This window comes from Mobula hypostoma, chromosome 27, assembly GCF_963921235.1.
Source record: "Mobula hypostoma chromosome 27, sMobHyp1.1, whole genome shotgun sequence".
In the NCBI taxonomy this organism is placed as follows: domain Eukaryota; kingdom Metazoa; phylum Chordata; class Chondrichthyes; order Myliobatiformes; family Myliobatidae; genus Mobula; species Mobula hypostoma.
In genome coordinates this window covers 31,736,565-31,752,685 of record NC_086123.1, presented here as the reverse complement: position 1 = coordinate 31,752,685, position 16,121 = coordinate 31,736,565, and the positions used below count along the sequence as shown (strand labels likewise).

At 39.9% G+C, this 16,121-nt stretch overlaps 1 protein-coding gene across 2 annotated transcripts in view; it reads left to right on the top strand.

Annotated features, from left to right (window-relative positions):
• Window positions 1-16,121, top strand: part of smtnb (smoothelin b) — a 272,508-nt gene that overhangs the window by 61,592 nt on the left and 194,795 nt on the right. For both annotated transcript variants that reach the window (XM_063034479.1, XM_063034478.1), the window contains exon 2: window positions 2,286-2,446. In XM_063034479.1, coding sequence (XP_062890549.1) covers window positions 2,286-2,446 — 161 coding nt within the window. The remainder of the gene's footprint in view (window positions 1-2,285; window positions 2,447-16,121) is intronic.

Here is a 16,121-nt window from a genome sequence, read left to right as displayed (position 1 = left end):
TAGGATGGTTGAAGGGTCTCGGTCTGAAACGACGACTGTAGTCTTTGCCATAGATGTTGCCTGGCCTGCTGAGTTCCTCCAGCATTTTATGTGTGTTGCATAGAAATTAATTGTTAACTCTGTTTACCTCTCCACAGATTATTGTTTCCTGAATCTTTACAGCATTTCGTTTTCATTTCCAGCATTTTGATTTAAAAGGAATGTAGTATTGATATTTCCACTTCAGAAATAGAAAATGCATGCAGCACCCTCAGAGAAAAAAGTTTCATTTTGGTGCCCTTTCATTATAAAGGTATTGATGAGATGTTATGGAATTGAAGCAACTTTGGAGCATTAACTTTGCCCTCAAAGGCTTTCAAATTTCCAAAAAACAGTTAAAGTAGATTTATAATCAAAGTACATGTATGTTACTGTATACAACCCTGAAATTCATTTTCTTGTGGGTGTACTCAGTACATCCAAAAATCATGGTAGAATCAATGAAAGACCACACCAACTAGGTGTTCAACCAGGGTGCAAAAGACAGCGAAAAGAGTAATAATAATTAGTAAATAAGGAATAAGTATCAAGAACATGAAATGAAGAGTCCTTGAAAATGAGTCCATAGGTTGTGGGAACACTTAACTGATGGGGACGAGTGAAGTTAAGTGAAGTTATCCCTTTTGGTTCAAGAGCCTGATGGTTTTTTTCTCTTTCCCTATCCCTATCAACCCTTCAAATGGTCTCAGGAAATCTGTAACTGCTTTTCACTCAGTGATTCAGGCGCAGTAAAGCCTTGATGGATCATTTGAAGATGCAGTCATCCATGAAAATGAAAGCTGGAACGTTCAGTTTCCATTAGAGTGGCTGAGGGACCTACAGTGTTGATGAACAGACTATCAGAAGGCTAGCTGTTTAAGGATGAAGGTGTTTATGGGGTTTGAATTTCTGTGTGTGAGCCTGTGGAATGGTTTGTTTTATTATGTTCTAGATGGCTCCCTTTATTTTTTCCACTTCTTTATATGGCTTCATTTCTAGAGACTGAATAACCAGATGTTAAACTGATGTTTTTCATCTTCTAATAGCTTAAGAATCACTAAGTAGATGGAGGAAAAGTTTTCTCATTTTTTCTCTTAGAACTGCCTTTAAGCTTAATTATGAATGCCATTTGCGAATTATGAGAACATACTGTAATTCTTGGCTGCAAGTTATGGACATTTTAATTTTCCATAAACTTATCCAAAAAACTTATGAACTTTCATTTAATTTCATGACAAAGTTTGGAGCATATAAACCATCATTGTGACTCATTTAAATTCTTTAATAATCTTGGAAAAGTTCCTTTGACCTACAGTTGATAAATTGTGAACGTCATTTAACACCATATTAGTTTTAAGTACCTCAGTTTTCTTTCTCACTAAACACATTGAAATTGTTCATTAATGTCAGATTTGCAGCAATTATTCCTATTTAGCTGTCAGGAAGAGGCTTGAAGAAAGATTTGATTGCATGCATGTGTGCAATACTTCATTACCCATGTAATTTCTATTGCTTCCTTCTTTTGTTTCAGCCAGTTGCTTGAAGATTTGACCTTGTAATGCTCCACACTTGAGTTAAATCTGCATCAGCCTTTCACCCCTCTTGTGGGACAAGGGTTAACAATGCCCCCATCTGAATGAACTTTCTTCATATTTGCTACATTGCTGAGGAATAGTTATAACAATGAATAATAGCCAATTCCCAACTTGAAATCTTTACAAATGGGCTCGCAATATATATGTTAACTAAGCGTGAAGAGTACATTTTTAAGCTTCATGCTGGACGCAACACATAGTGAGGAAGAACCCATCTGTACATGATGTTGGCTCACAGTTCTCTCTTGGGGAGCTCGATCTGGGCGAGTAAATATCTGTGTATTTAACCCATGGTAATTTGTAGAACATTGGCATACTTAAGTTAGCTGATATCCTTCTCTAAGTTGCAGTGAGTCACCATAAAAGTTCACTTATTGCAATAGTCACCTTAAGTTCACTTTTGTAAAGGAATGTATGCAAATAGAATTTTACCCCTTTAATCCTCCCCAAGATCTTTAAACAACCATTTTACAATAAATGAATGATGCTTTTTCCCCAACTTGAGATATGAAAGTGCTAACTACTGGTTTCATTTCAACTTTTCATTAACAAAACAAATTTCACAATCTGAGGCACCATTTCACTCCTTATCTGGATTAGATTTGGAAAATTGATTTTATCTAAAACATTTGACTCTAACGTACTTTTTCATTTTTGTTTTTCCTGAAACAGCTTGAAGTGACAGATGACTTTGATGAACGCAGACTTATTCGTTCCACAATTTATGAACTAAGGAGGAAAGAATTGAAAAGAACAGAGGAAGCATTATCCTCCAAACGTTTTCGTTCTGAAAGAACAAATAAATGCCTTGAAAACAAGGAGAATCATTTACGGTAAGGGTGTTTGAAAAACAGCAGTGAATTTAGCTCCATGATGCTTAAGTGAATATCGGTTTGTATTGCAAGATTAAGTAAAAGTTGCTAATAGATACTTTGAGAAGTATTTGTGTTTTTTTTTCTGATTTAAAACACTATATCATCTGTAATTATGATTCAGCTGGGAAATTGACCAGGCCACAGAAGGAAATTAGCCATATTCGAAAGCATATTCAGTGCTGTCATGGGAGCATTAGATTAGGGTTGGGGAAAGTCAATAGAACATCATTTCTAAAAGCGCACCTTATGATTGAATTCAATTTTACTTCTAAGGCACAATATTTATATTTATGCGTTGGAGCTACCTGTCGGAGTTGTGCATGGAGGGCACCATAAATGTAGTGTTAGAAAATATTAAGGGAACAGAGGCTGTTGTTCAAAAAGAAGACCACGTGAGTTAGATTAGATTAAATTATGAGGACACGCAATCCTCTTTTATTGTCATTTAGTAATGCATGCATTAAGAAATGATACAATATTCCTCCGGTGTGATATCACAGAAACACAGGACAGACCAAGACTGAAAAACCAACAAAACCCACATAATTATTGGTAATTTATTGGTAATTGGTAAGAAATGATATTAAATCATTAGAAAGAAGTGATATAGGATCGGAAGGTGCAGAATCTTTATGGGTTGAGCTAAGGAATAGCAGGGGTAAAAGGACCCTGATGGCAGTTATTTATAGGCCTCCAAACAGCTGCAGGGATGTGGACTACAAATTACAACTGGAAATAGAAAAGGCTTGTCAGAAGGGCAGTGTTATGATAATTGTGGGGGATTTTAACATGCGAGTAGATTGGAAAAATCAGGTCAGCACTGGATCTCAAGAGAGAGAATTTGTAGAATGTCTGCGAGATGGCTTTTTAGAACAGCTTGTTGTTGAGCCCACTAGGGGATCGGCTGTACTGGATTGGGTATTGTGTAATGAACCGGAGGTGATTGGAGAGATTGAGGTGAAGGAACCCTTAGGAGGCAGTGATCATAACATGATTGAGTTCACTGTGAAATTAGAAAAAGAGAAGCTGAAATCTGATGTGTCGGTGTTTCAGTGGAGTAAAGGAAACTACAGTGGCATGAGAGAGGAACTGGCCAAAGTTGACTGGAAAGAGACACTGGCGGGAAAGATGGCAGAGCAGCAGTGGCTGGAGTTTATGCGAGAAATGGGGAATGTGCAAGACAGGTATATTCCAAAAAAGAAGAAATTTTCGAGTGGAAAAAGGATGCAACCATGGTTGACAAGAGAAGTCAAAGCCAAAGTTAAAGCTAAGGAGAGGGCATACAAGGAAGCAAAAATTAGTGGGAAGACAGAGGATTGGGAAGTCTTTAAAACCTTACAAAAGGAAACCAAGAAGGTCATTAAGAGAGAAAAGATTAACTATGAAAGGAAACTAGCAAATTATATCGAAGAGGATACTAAAAGCTTTTTCAAGTATATAGAGTAAAAGACAGGCGAGAGTAGATATAGGACCGATAGAAAATGATACTGGAGAAATTGTAATGGGAGATGAAGAGATGGCAGAGGAACTGAACAAGTATTTTGCATCAGTCTTCACTGAGGAAGACAGCAGGATACCGGACACTCAAGGGTGGCAGGGAAGAGAAGTGTGTGCAGTCACAATTACGACAGAGAAAGTACTCAGGAAGCTGAATAGGCTAAAGGTCAATAAATCTCCTGGACCAGATGGAATGCACCCTCGTGTTCTGAAGGAAGTAGCTGTGGAGATTGCGGAGGTATTAGCGATGATCTTTCAAAAGTCGATAGATTCTGGCATGGTTCTGGAGGACTGGAAGATTGCAAATGTCACTCCGCTATTTAAGAAGGGGGCAAGGAAGCAAAAAGGAAATTATAGACCTGTTAGCTTGACGTCGGTGGTTGGGAAGTTGTTGGAGTCGATTATCAAGGATGAGGTTACAGAGTACCTGGAGGCATATGACAAGATAGGCAGAACTCAGCATGGATTCCTTAAAGGAAAATCCTGCCTGACAAACCTATTACAATTTTTTGAGGAAATTACCAGTAGGTTAGACAAGGGAGATGTAGTGGATGTTGTATATTTGGATTTTCAGAAGGCTTTTGACAAGGTGCCACACATGAAGCTGCTTAACAAGATAAGAGCCCATGGAATTACAGGAAAGTTACATACGTGGATAGAGCATTGGCTGATTGGCAGGAAGCAGAGAGTGGGAATAAAGGGATCCTATTCTGGTTGGCTGCCGGTTACCAGTGGTGTTCCACAGGGATCAGTGTTGGGGCCGCTTCTTTTTACATTGTACATCAACGATTTGGATTATGGAATAGATGGCTTTGTGGCTAAGTTTGCTGACGATACGATGATAGGTGGGGGGGCCGGTAGTGCTGAGGAAACGGAGAGTCTGCAGAGAGACTTGGATAGATTGGAAGAATGGGCAGAGAAGTGGCAAATGAAGTACAATGTTGGAAAGTGTATGGTTATGCACTTCGGCAGAAAAAATAAACAGGCAGACTATTATTTAAATGGGGAAAGAATTCAAAGTTCTGAGATGCAATGGGACTTGGGAGTCCTCGTACAGGATTCCCTTAAAGTTAACCTCCAGGTTGAGTCGGTAGTGAAGAAGGCGAATGCAATGTTGGCATTCATTTCTCGAGGAATAGAGTATAGGAGCAGGGATGTGATGTTGAGGCTCTATAAGGCGCTGGTGAGACCTCACTTGGAGTACTGTGGGCAGTTTTGGTCTCCTTATTTAAGAAAGGATGTGCTGACTTTGGAGAGGGTACAGAGAAGATTCACTAGAATGATTCCGGGAATGAGAGGGTTAACATACGAGGAACGTTTGTCCGCCCTTGGACTGTATTCCTTGGAGTTTAGAAGAATGAGGGGAGACCTCATAGAAACATTTCGAATGTTAAAAGGTATGGACAGAGTGGATGTGGCAAAGTTGTTTCCCATGATGGGGGAGTCTAGTACGAGAGGGCATGACTTCAGGATTGAAGGGCGCCCTTTCAGAACAGAAATGCGAAAAAATTTTTTTAGTCAGAGGGTGGTGAATCTATGAAATTTGTTGCCACGGGCAGCAGTGGAGGCCAAGTCATTGGGTGTGTTTAAGGCAGAGATTGATAGATATCTGAGTAGCCAGGGCATCAAAGGTTATGGTGAGAAGGTGGGGCAGTGGGACTAAATAGGATAAAATGGATCAGCTCATGATAAAATGGTGGAGCAGACTCGATGGGCCGAATGGCCTACTTCTGCTCCTTTGTCTTGTGGTCTTATAGTCTAATTATAGCATATAGTTACAACAGTGCAAACAATACCATAACTCGATAAAGAACAGGCCGTGGTAGAGTAAAAAAGTTCAAAGTCTCTCGAAAGTCCCACATCTCACGCAGACGGGAGAAGGAAGAAAACTCTCCCTGCCTTGCCCGACCACAGTCCGACTCTGAGTCGTCCAAAAACTTCGAGCCTCCAACCAGCCCTCCGACACCGAGTACCGAGCACCATCTCTGCCGAACGTTTCAACCCCAGCCCCGGTCACCAGCAGCAGGCAAAGCCGGGGATTTTGGGGCCCTCCCTCCGGAGATTCTCAATCGCACAGTAGCAGCGGCAGCGAACCGGGCATTTCTCCAGATGTTCCTCTGTGCTTCTCACGTCTGTCTCCATCAAATCAGAAATGTGCATGGCATCCTACTTACAAATACAATATCATTTCACCGGAGAGCTGTGCCATAATTATCGGTTAGCAATACAAATTAAAAATATTCAGAAGCAGGGCAAAAACTACAATGGTACTTGAAGAAGGGTCTTGGTCCGAAATGTTGACTGTTTATTCATTTCTGTAGATGTTGCCTGACCTGCTGTCCCTCCAGCATTTTGTGTATGTTACTTTTGATTTCCAGCATCTGCAGACTTTCTTGTATGTATGTGGTTCTAATGCTCAACAGGATATGTCATAAATATTTCTGAACCTTTGATTTCAGCGAGGGCTCAGTCAACATCTTATTGCAGTGGTAATTGAAATTTGTTTACATGTTACACAGAAATTGGAGAGGAATTTAAGACTATGCCAAGTTAGTAGGAGTGACCGTTTGTGTTCAAACTAAGCGGGACCCCATCCACCAACTCAAAGTATTCATTTTCTCCAACACCAGCACACATAGGCTATAGTGAATGAATACCATCTACAAACGAACTGCTGTTACTTATCAAAGTTAATTTGACAACATTCCTAAAATTTGCAATTCAAGTCCCAGGGTGGATAAAGATAATGGGCTCATTACCTGCAACTTCCCATTCCCCTCACTGCCTTACAAATGATTATTATTTTGAAAAATCTATCTTTTCTTTTCTTCTGATAGCTTACTTAATCATACGTTTTATATTAATCAGTCCCCATGATCTAGAGAGTTTGTCAGTAGGGAATAAACCGGAAAGCCCAAGTGCGGAGGCAAGGGTCGGGCTGATTTTGCTCACTCTCCACGACGTTCATTCCTCTCTCCGGTGGCTGCCATCTCTACAAATTTTGTGGTGTTTTTGCCCTGCTACTATGATAAACTAATATGAATGAAGCCTGGGCTTATAACTCTGGCTGCTCCGAGGAGCAGATCTAAGAATTCAATCTGGTTCAGAATACTATTGCTTGGATGATAGTACACTATCTACAACACCCCCAACCTTTGTGTCATCAGCAAATTTACTAACCCATCCCTCCACTTCCTCATCCAGGTCATTTATAAAAATCACGAAGGAAAGGGGTCCCAGAACAGGTATCTGAGGCACACCACTGGTCACCAGCCTCCGTGCAGAATCTGACCTGTCTACAACCACTCTTTGCCTTCTGTGGGCAAGCCAATTCTGGATCCCCAAAGCAAGGTCCCCTTGGATCCCATGCCTCCTTACTTTCTCAATAAGCCTTGCATGGGGTACCTTATCAAATGCCTTGCTGAAATCCATATACACTACATCTACTGCTCTTCCTTCATCGACGTGTTTAGTCACATCCTCAGAAAAATTCAATCGGGCTCATAAGGCCGGCCTGCCTTTGACAGAGCCATGCTGACTATTCCTAATCATATTATGCTTCTCCAGATGTTCATAAATCCTGCCTCTCAGGATCTTCTCCATCAACTTACCAACCACTGATGTAAGACTCACTGTCTATAATTTCCTGGGCTATCTCTAATGATTAAGGGAATAAGGGAAAAACATCTGCAACACTCCAATCCTCCGGAACCTCTCCTGTCCCCATTGATGATGTAAAGATCATTGCCAGAGGCTCAGCAATCTGCTCCTTCACCTCCCACAGTAGCCTGGGGTAAATTTGATGAAGGCAAGGCAGTGGATGTAGTCTATATTGACTTTAGCAAGGCCTTTGACGAAGTCCCACAAGGGAGGTTGGTAAAGAAGGTTCAATTAAGATGAAGTAGTAAATTGGATTAGGCATTGGTTCCGAGGAAGAAGTCAGAGTGGTTGTAGATTATTGTCTCTCTGACTGGACACCTGTGACTAGTGGTGTGCCATAGTGAGGAAGTGGAGGGATGGGTTAGTAAATTTGCTGATAACACAAAGGTTGGAGGTGTTGTGGATAGTGCGGAGGGCTGTCATTGGTTACAGCGGGACATCGTTATGATGCAAAACTGGGCTGAGAAGTGGCAGATGGAGTTCAACCCAGGTAAGTGTGAGGTGGTTCATTTTGGTAGGTCAAATATGATGGCAGAATACAGTATTAATGGTAGGACTCTTGGCAGTGTGGAGGATCAGAGGGATCTTGGGGTCCGAGTCCATAGGACACTCAAAGCTGCTGCGCAGGTTGACTCTGTGGTTATGAAGGCTTATGGCAGAAAATACAATTCATAGAATTAGGGATCCAAGAACAAAAGTGATTTTAAAAAAATAAGCTAAGTGAAATTCAAGAAGCTTTTGAAATGTTTTTACAAAACACTATATTCCAAAGTTCCAGGGGGAAGCATAACCCAAATTGACACTTTCCTGAATTCTTTAGAGTTACCCACTTTAAACAAAGAACAAAATAGAACGATGACTGCTGACATAACTGAAGCTGAACTAAAAACTGCAATTAGTAGGTTTAAATTAAGCAAGTCACCAGGATCAGATTGATATACGGCAGAGTGGTATGAAGAGTTTAGAAGTGAGTTAATTCCCGTTTTACTCCCCACACTGAACTGGGCCCTAAGAAAGGCGCAAATGCCACCCAACTGGAAGGAGGTGATAATCTCAGCTATACCAAAAGAAGGCAAGGATAAAATGGAATTTGTGTCATTTAGACCAATATCTGTTCTTAATGTGGATTATAGATATTTATCTCCATCATGGCCAAACGATTAGAAGAGTTTCTACCCATACTGATACATAATGATCAGACAGGTTTTATACAACAATGCCAAACACAGGACAATATACAAAGAACACTTCACATTATGGTTCATATGGAAAAAAAATGAAATTGAAGCAATAGTGATAAGCGTGGACTCTGAAAAGGCATTTGATTCGGTTAATTGGAATTTTCTTTACAGAGGTTTACATAGATTTGGTCTACATGACACAATTATTAAAACTATACAGGCACTATATGACAATCCTACTGCCAGGATTAAAATCAATGGATATTTAGCTAATAGTTTTACCCTAGAAAGGGGCACGAGACAGGGTTGTGCATGGTCACCGCAACTCTTCGCATTGTATCTGGAACCATTAGCTCAATACATCAGACAAAATGAAGATATCAGGGGAATTACTATTAAAGGGACAGAGCATAAATTGGCCTGTTAAGTGGATGACATTTTGATCTATCTAGGGCAACCAACATACTCTTTACCTAAATTGATGCAATCCTTTGAACAATGTGGCCAATTATCAGGATACAAGATCAACATAGATAAAACCCAGCCACTTTCCTGAAACTATAGCCCACCAAGAGAAATTGAAAGTAGATATCCTTGGGCATGGCAAACAGAGTCCGTCAAATATTTGGGCATCATTATGCCAAACGATTTGGCAAAATTATCAGAATGCAATTATCAGCCTATATGTATAAAAATAAATTAAGGAAGAAATAACAAGATGGAACCTAATTCCTTTTCTTGGTCTCAGTTGAAGGATTGAATCTATTAAAATGAATATACTGCCCAGACTACTATATCTTTTTCAGACCCTACCAATAGAGATGAACCAAAATCAATTCAATGAATGGAACAAGATGCTATCAAGATATATATGGCAAGGTAGAAGACTTAGGGTTCATCTCAAAACTTTGCAATTAGCCAAGGAAAGCGGGGGATGGCCTACCTTCTCTTAGAGATTATTATTTTGCAGCACAGTTGAGAGCCGTGATATGCTGGTGCAACCAATCATATGACGCTCAATGAAAAAACATTGAGGACAGGATACTTTCCATCCCCATACAGGCAAATTTGGCTGATAACAACCTACAAAATTACATAAATAATATTGACAACCTGTGGGTGAAATGGACTCTTAAAATATGGAAAACTATTATAAAAGAATATAAACTAGAGAGAGACATTCCAATTCTTAAATGGTGTGCATATGACTCGGATTTTACGCTGAATAAACTGGATGCTAGATTTAAGGATTGGACAGCTAAAGGAATAACAGCTATTTGCAATATAATGAAAGAAGGAACACTGTTCAATTTTGAAATGCTCAAAGAGAAACACTAATTAGAAAAACAAGACTGTTACCGGTATTTACAGATGCGACAGTATGTTAACAGGATGGTTAAAAATGTAACCAAGGCAAGTACATGTCTGATAGAGCTGTTTAGAAAAGCATATAATTCAGACAACAGTAGTAGAATATTAAAAAGATCACTCCCTGCTCTGTACATAGTTTTCTTCTTTCGATTGTTCTTTCTTTCCTTTCCTTTCTATAAATGTATACCTCAGATAAATATTACGTGGAGATTTGTGACAAATATGATTATATGATATATGTACAGTATCTGAAATGCATCTTATGAAAATGTTTGTTTGATGATGAAATTCAATAAAAAAAAAATTACAAAAAAAAAGGCTTATGGTGCATTGGCCTTCATCAACCATGGGATTGTGTTTAAGAGCCTAGGGGTAATGTTATAGCTATATAGGACCCTGGTTAGACCCCACTTGGAATACTGTGCTCAGCTCTGGTCACCTCACTATAGGAAGGATGTCGAAACTATAGAAGGGTGCAGAGGAGATTTACAAGGATGTTGCCTGGATTGAGGAGCATGCCTTATGAGAATAGGTTGAATGAACTCTGCCTTTTCTGCTTGGAGCGACGGAGGATGAGAGGTGACCTGATAGAGGTGTATAAGATGATGAGAGGTATTGATCGTATGGATAGTCAGAGACTTTTTACCAGGGCTGAAATGGCTAACACGAGAGGGCACAGTTTTAGGGTGCTTGGAAGTAAGTACAGAGGAGATGTCAGGGTAAGTTTTTTACGCAGAGAGTGGTGAGTGTGTGGATGGGCTTCCAGCGACAGTGGTGAGGCAGATATGATAATGTCTTTTAAGAGACTCGTGGATAAGTATATGGAGCTTGGAAAAATAGAGGGCTATGGGTAACCCCAGGTAATTTCTAAAGTAAGTACATGTTCGGCACAGCAATGTGGGCCGAAGGGCCTGTATTGTGCTGTAGGTTTTCTGTCTCTGTGATAGGTTTTATTTTCCTCTTTTTCTGTTATGATTTTTTTTAAATTGAGTGCTTTGGGTGTCTTGCTTTGTGACTGCCTGTAAGCAAACAAATCTCAAGGTGTTTGCTTATTACCAAAGAATTCATACATTCTTTGGTGATAAATGTACTTTGATTATCTGGTATGTACTCAGGAGTCAAAATGCCCATTTATCTCAATTTTGTCCAGATATTAAAAGTTAACGTTTTCTGTCAAAATAATTACATGATGCTTCTAGAAGGCCAAAAATTAGGAACATTTTAATCCTTGTTATTTTAAATCTGTATGCTTGTTCAAATCTGAAATCTTGGCAAACATGGATCAATTATTTCAATGCCACAAAAGCAGTTTGCCAGAAAGCTTAAAAGTAACGGAAATTATAAACATTTGTGCTTAGGAAAAGATACTATTTAGTCAATTCATGAACTCTTGCGCTGGTTTGAAAAGCAAGAGAATGGGAAAATGTAGATTAAAGTATAACTGAATAAACCTGTTAATTTCCAAAGCTAGTTCATTGTATTCTAGCCTATCTTGCGTACCCTTGCAGCCTTTAGCCCAGAAAGCCATTCAAAAATGCTGGTGAAAGCCTTGTATTTTTTTTTTGTAACAAAGAAAGCCTTGAGTCTGAGTTGGTGGTTTCTAAACATGTATGCAAGAGCAGTTTGGGGTCTTTGAGTAATTCACTGGAATTTTGATGCTGCTAATAGGTAAGCGTCATCCAGTGGATGTGGTACATTTGAATTTTTGGCTTTTGCATTCCACCCAGAAAGTTAGTTAGCAAGGTTTGATCATAAAGTTAGGGCTAATATATCGGACATCCCACCCTGCAAAAACTCATTTCAGGGAGGTAGCACCATCAATTTGCAGGAGACTTCCGGGAGAGGTGGGATGTCTGCAATACAGTAGCTCCTTAGCAGCTAGCCAGCTAGTGTAAATAACGTTAGCTATGCTAATGAACGAATGACACCTGTTAAACTCACCTCAACACGTCTTTTACAGTCTTAACCCACCATGGGCAACAGAAAAGTCACTGTTGCAAACAGTGCAGCGAGCAACACTGTCATTATTTTTGACCCCTACTAGGCAGGGGTACACTTTAGTGTAGTCTGGGGTGACGTATGTTTTATATTTTTGTTTTTTGGAACACTCTGCCATGGCGTGCTCTCACTCGCGCGCGCTCTCTCTCTCTCTCTCTTTCTCTCTCTCTCGTGGTCGCTCGCGCGCTCTCGCTGGCTTGCGCTCTCGCTCACTCTCCTTCTCTCGCTCGCTTTCTCTCTCGCTCTCGCGCGCGTTCTCTCTCGTGGTCGCTCTCGCGCTCTCTCTTGCACGCTCTCAAAAAAATTGATTTCCCTGATATTGTATATAATTTGCCGGCATCAGGGAACCACTATTAATATGTGGGAGACTCCCGGAAGTTCCGGGAGAGGTGGGATGTCTGATATTCTAATGTGATCTGAGATTTGATTATTGGACATAGCAAAGAGTGAGAATAAAATGATTCAGTTGATACAATCTCACTGGCTCTCCACTTGGCCTTGGATCTCCCAGACAATAGTAATACCTATCTCAGGCTACTGTTTATTGACTACAGCTCAGTGTTCAACTCAATCATACCCTTAGTTCTAATCAAAAAGTTCTGAAACCTGGGCCTCTAGACCTTCCCCTCAACTGGATCCTCGACTTCCTCACTGGGAGACCACAGTCTATGAAGATTGGAAATAACATCTCCTCCTCACTGACAGTCAACACTAGTGCACCTCAAGAATGTGTGCTTAGCCCACAGCTCTACTCTTTTTACACTCACTCCTGTGTGGCTAGGCACAGCTCATATGCCATCTACTCTATTGTTGGCAGAACTTCAGGTGGTGACGAAGAGGCATGCAGGAGCAAGACAAATCAATTGGCTGAGTAGTGTTGTGGTAACAATCTCGCACTCAACGTCAGTAAGACCAAAGAATTGATTATGGATTTAAGCAAGAGTAGGACACAGCAGTCCTCACTGAGGGATCAGAAGTGGAGAGGGTGAGCAGTTTCAAGTTCCTGGGTGTCAACATCTCTCAGGATCTATCCTGGGCCCAACATATCGATGCAATTACAAATAAGGTGTGACAGCAGCCTTATTTCATTAGGAGTTTGATGAAAATTGTTAGGTCACCAAAGACACTTGAAAATTTCTACAGGTGTACCGTGGAGAACATTCTAACTGGTTGCATCACCATCTGGTATGGAGGGGCTACTACACAGGATTGGAATAAGCTGCAGAAAATTGTAAACTCAGTCACCTCCATCAGGGGCACAAGCCCCCTTAGTATACAAGACACCTTCAAAAGGCAGCATCCGTCATTAAGGACCCTCATCACCCAGGACATGCCCTCTTCTCATTGCTACCAGCTGGGAGGAGGTCCAGGAGCCTGAAGGCACACACTCAACATTTCTAGAGCAGTTTCTTCTCTTCCGATATCAGCTTTCTTAATGGATAATGAACCCATGAACACTTCCTCAGTATTTTTTCCCTTTTGTATTAGTTTAGTTTATTTTTATATGTGCTTATTGTGATATACTGTATAGTGTTTATTGCAATGTTCTGCTGCTGCAAACAACACATTTCACAACATATGCTGGTGATAATAAATCTGATTCTGATTCTATATGTGTATAATTGTTCAGTAATTGTAGTATAACTGCTTCTGTACTTTCCAGAAGCTTTTCAGTTTCTCTGTAAGAGGTATCTCACCACTTGAATCTGGCTGTAATGCAGATTAATTGTTATCACTGCAATGTTGTTAATTCTAGTCTGAGTATGAGACAAACACAATTTCTTTTTCTTTGTTTTCTTTGTTCTTGAAATGCTTAATAAAATGACCATAATTACCAAGTTTAATACCTCAGTTATGAATTCTGAAGAACCTCTGGAGCAATATCATCAGATTCAACAGGACCTAACTTTTACAATCTCTGTCAATGATTTGGCTGAGAGAACCATATATCATATTTCCAAGTTTTCTGGTGATACTAAGATGAGTGTGATTATTAAAAACAAAGTGACTGTAATGAAGCTAACTGAATAGCTGAGAGTATGGCAAATGCAATATAGTCTAGAAAAATGTGAGGTGAGAAAGCAGGAAAGTATTATTGAATGGTGAGAGGTTGGGTAGTGGTGATGTTCAAAAGGACTTCAGTATCCTTCACTTGATATGTGGAATTTTCTACTCAAGGGCTATTGAGGCCCTATCATTGAATTCAATAAAAACAATGATAGATAGATTTCAGTATATTAAGGGAATTGTGGACTGTTAGGGAAGTTTTGTTAAATGGCTCTGAGGTAGAAGATCATGGGTCTTAAATAAGGAGACATAGAAAGTTAAAATCCCACAAGTAGAAGAGGTGCAGATTATTTCTGAGGATCCTGAGGTGATTTTTTTACCACTCCAGGATCAACAAAAGTACTCCACTCTTCAGTTGCATCATCTGTGTACTAATTCAGCACATCACAAGAACCAGTCTCCCTGTATGGACTCTGTCTACACTTCCTACTGCCTCAGCAAAGCAACCAGCATAATCAAAGACCCCACCTGCTTCAAATGTTCCATCTTCTCCCCTTTCCCATCGGATGGAAGATACAAAAGCCTGAAAGCTCATACAACCAGGCCTAACAACAGCTTCTATCCCACTGTCATCAGACACTTGAAAGGACCTCTTGTGCAATAAGATGGACTTTTGGCCTCACTGTGTACCCTGTTATGATCTTGTATCTTATTGTTTACCTGTACTGTAGCTTTTTGGGGTAGCTTTTCCACTTTATTCTGCATTGTTATTATTTTACTTTATCCTAAATCAATGCACTGTGTAATGATTTCATCTGTATGAACAGTATGAAAGAAAAACTTTTCACTGTATTTTGGTGCATGTGACAATAATAAACCAATGCCAATGATGAAAATGTGAATTATTCATGCTGCAGTTAAATTTAATGCTAACCATGACATGGATAGGATCCTAATTTCTGTTATTAATAGGGTCCCACTGTCTAAAACAGATGGCCTTCAAAACAGAATTGCACACTTCAATCAATAGTATGTTTAAACAACACAATTCTAATGCTGTAATGAATCTGATAATAGCAGGAAAAAAAGTTAAATTTGATCTTCTACTTTGCAATCTCACCCTACTTTCAGTTGCCGGTTGCTCCAATTTCCAAGCCTTTTACTTTTCTTGGTAGTTCAGGCCTTTATAGTAGTTGCTCTCCCACTAGATAAACTTAAGTACTCCGGTTTTCAAAATAAAATTTCTATTTCAATTGTTTCAGAAAATATTTTAGTTTTTTTGACATTAGACTGAGGACTGACTTGAATACAAATGGAGATATAACTCCAGATGGAAATGCAGAGGAATGATAATTAGAGATAAACAGCAGATTATACTTGTGTAGTAGGAAAACGTATTAAGGCATCTTATTCATTCATTATGTGCCGTGTCGTATGACGTGCGTAACCATGGTCTTTCTATACCACGATTGTTCTTGGCAAATTTTTCTACAGAAGTGGTTTGCCATTGCCTTCTGGACAATGTCTTTACACAATGAGTGGCCCCAACATTATCAATACTCTTCAGAGATTATCTGCCTGGTGTCAGTGATTGCATAACCAGGACTTGTGATGTGCACCAGCTGCTCATACGACCATCCACCGCCTGTTCCCATGGCTTCACATGATCTGATTGGGTGGGCTAAGCAGATGCTATACCTTGCCCAAGGGAGTCCTGCAGGTTCGTGGAGGCAAGGAGCACCTAACACCTCCTTTGGTAGAGACGTATCTCCACCCCACCACCTATGTTTTTATACTACCCTAACTCTAACCTTATTGACCAATCTCCTTTGTGAATCCTTGTTAGTAGTGCTCTGAAAATCCAAATACACCATATTTGCTGGTCTGTATTTATCTTCTTTAGTAGATGCCTTCTCAGT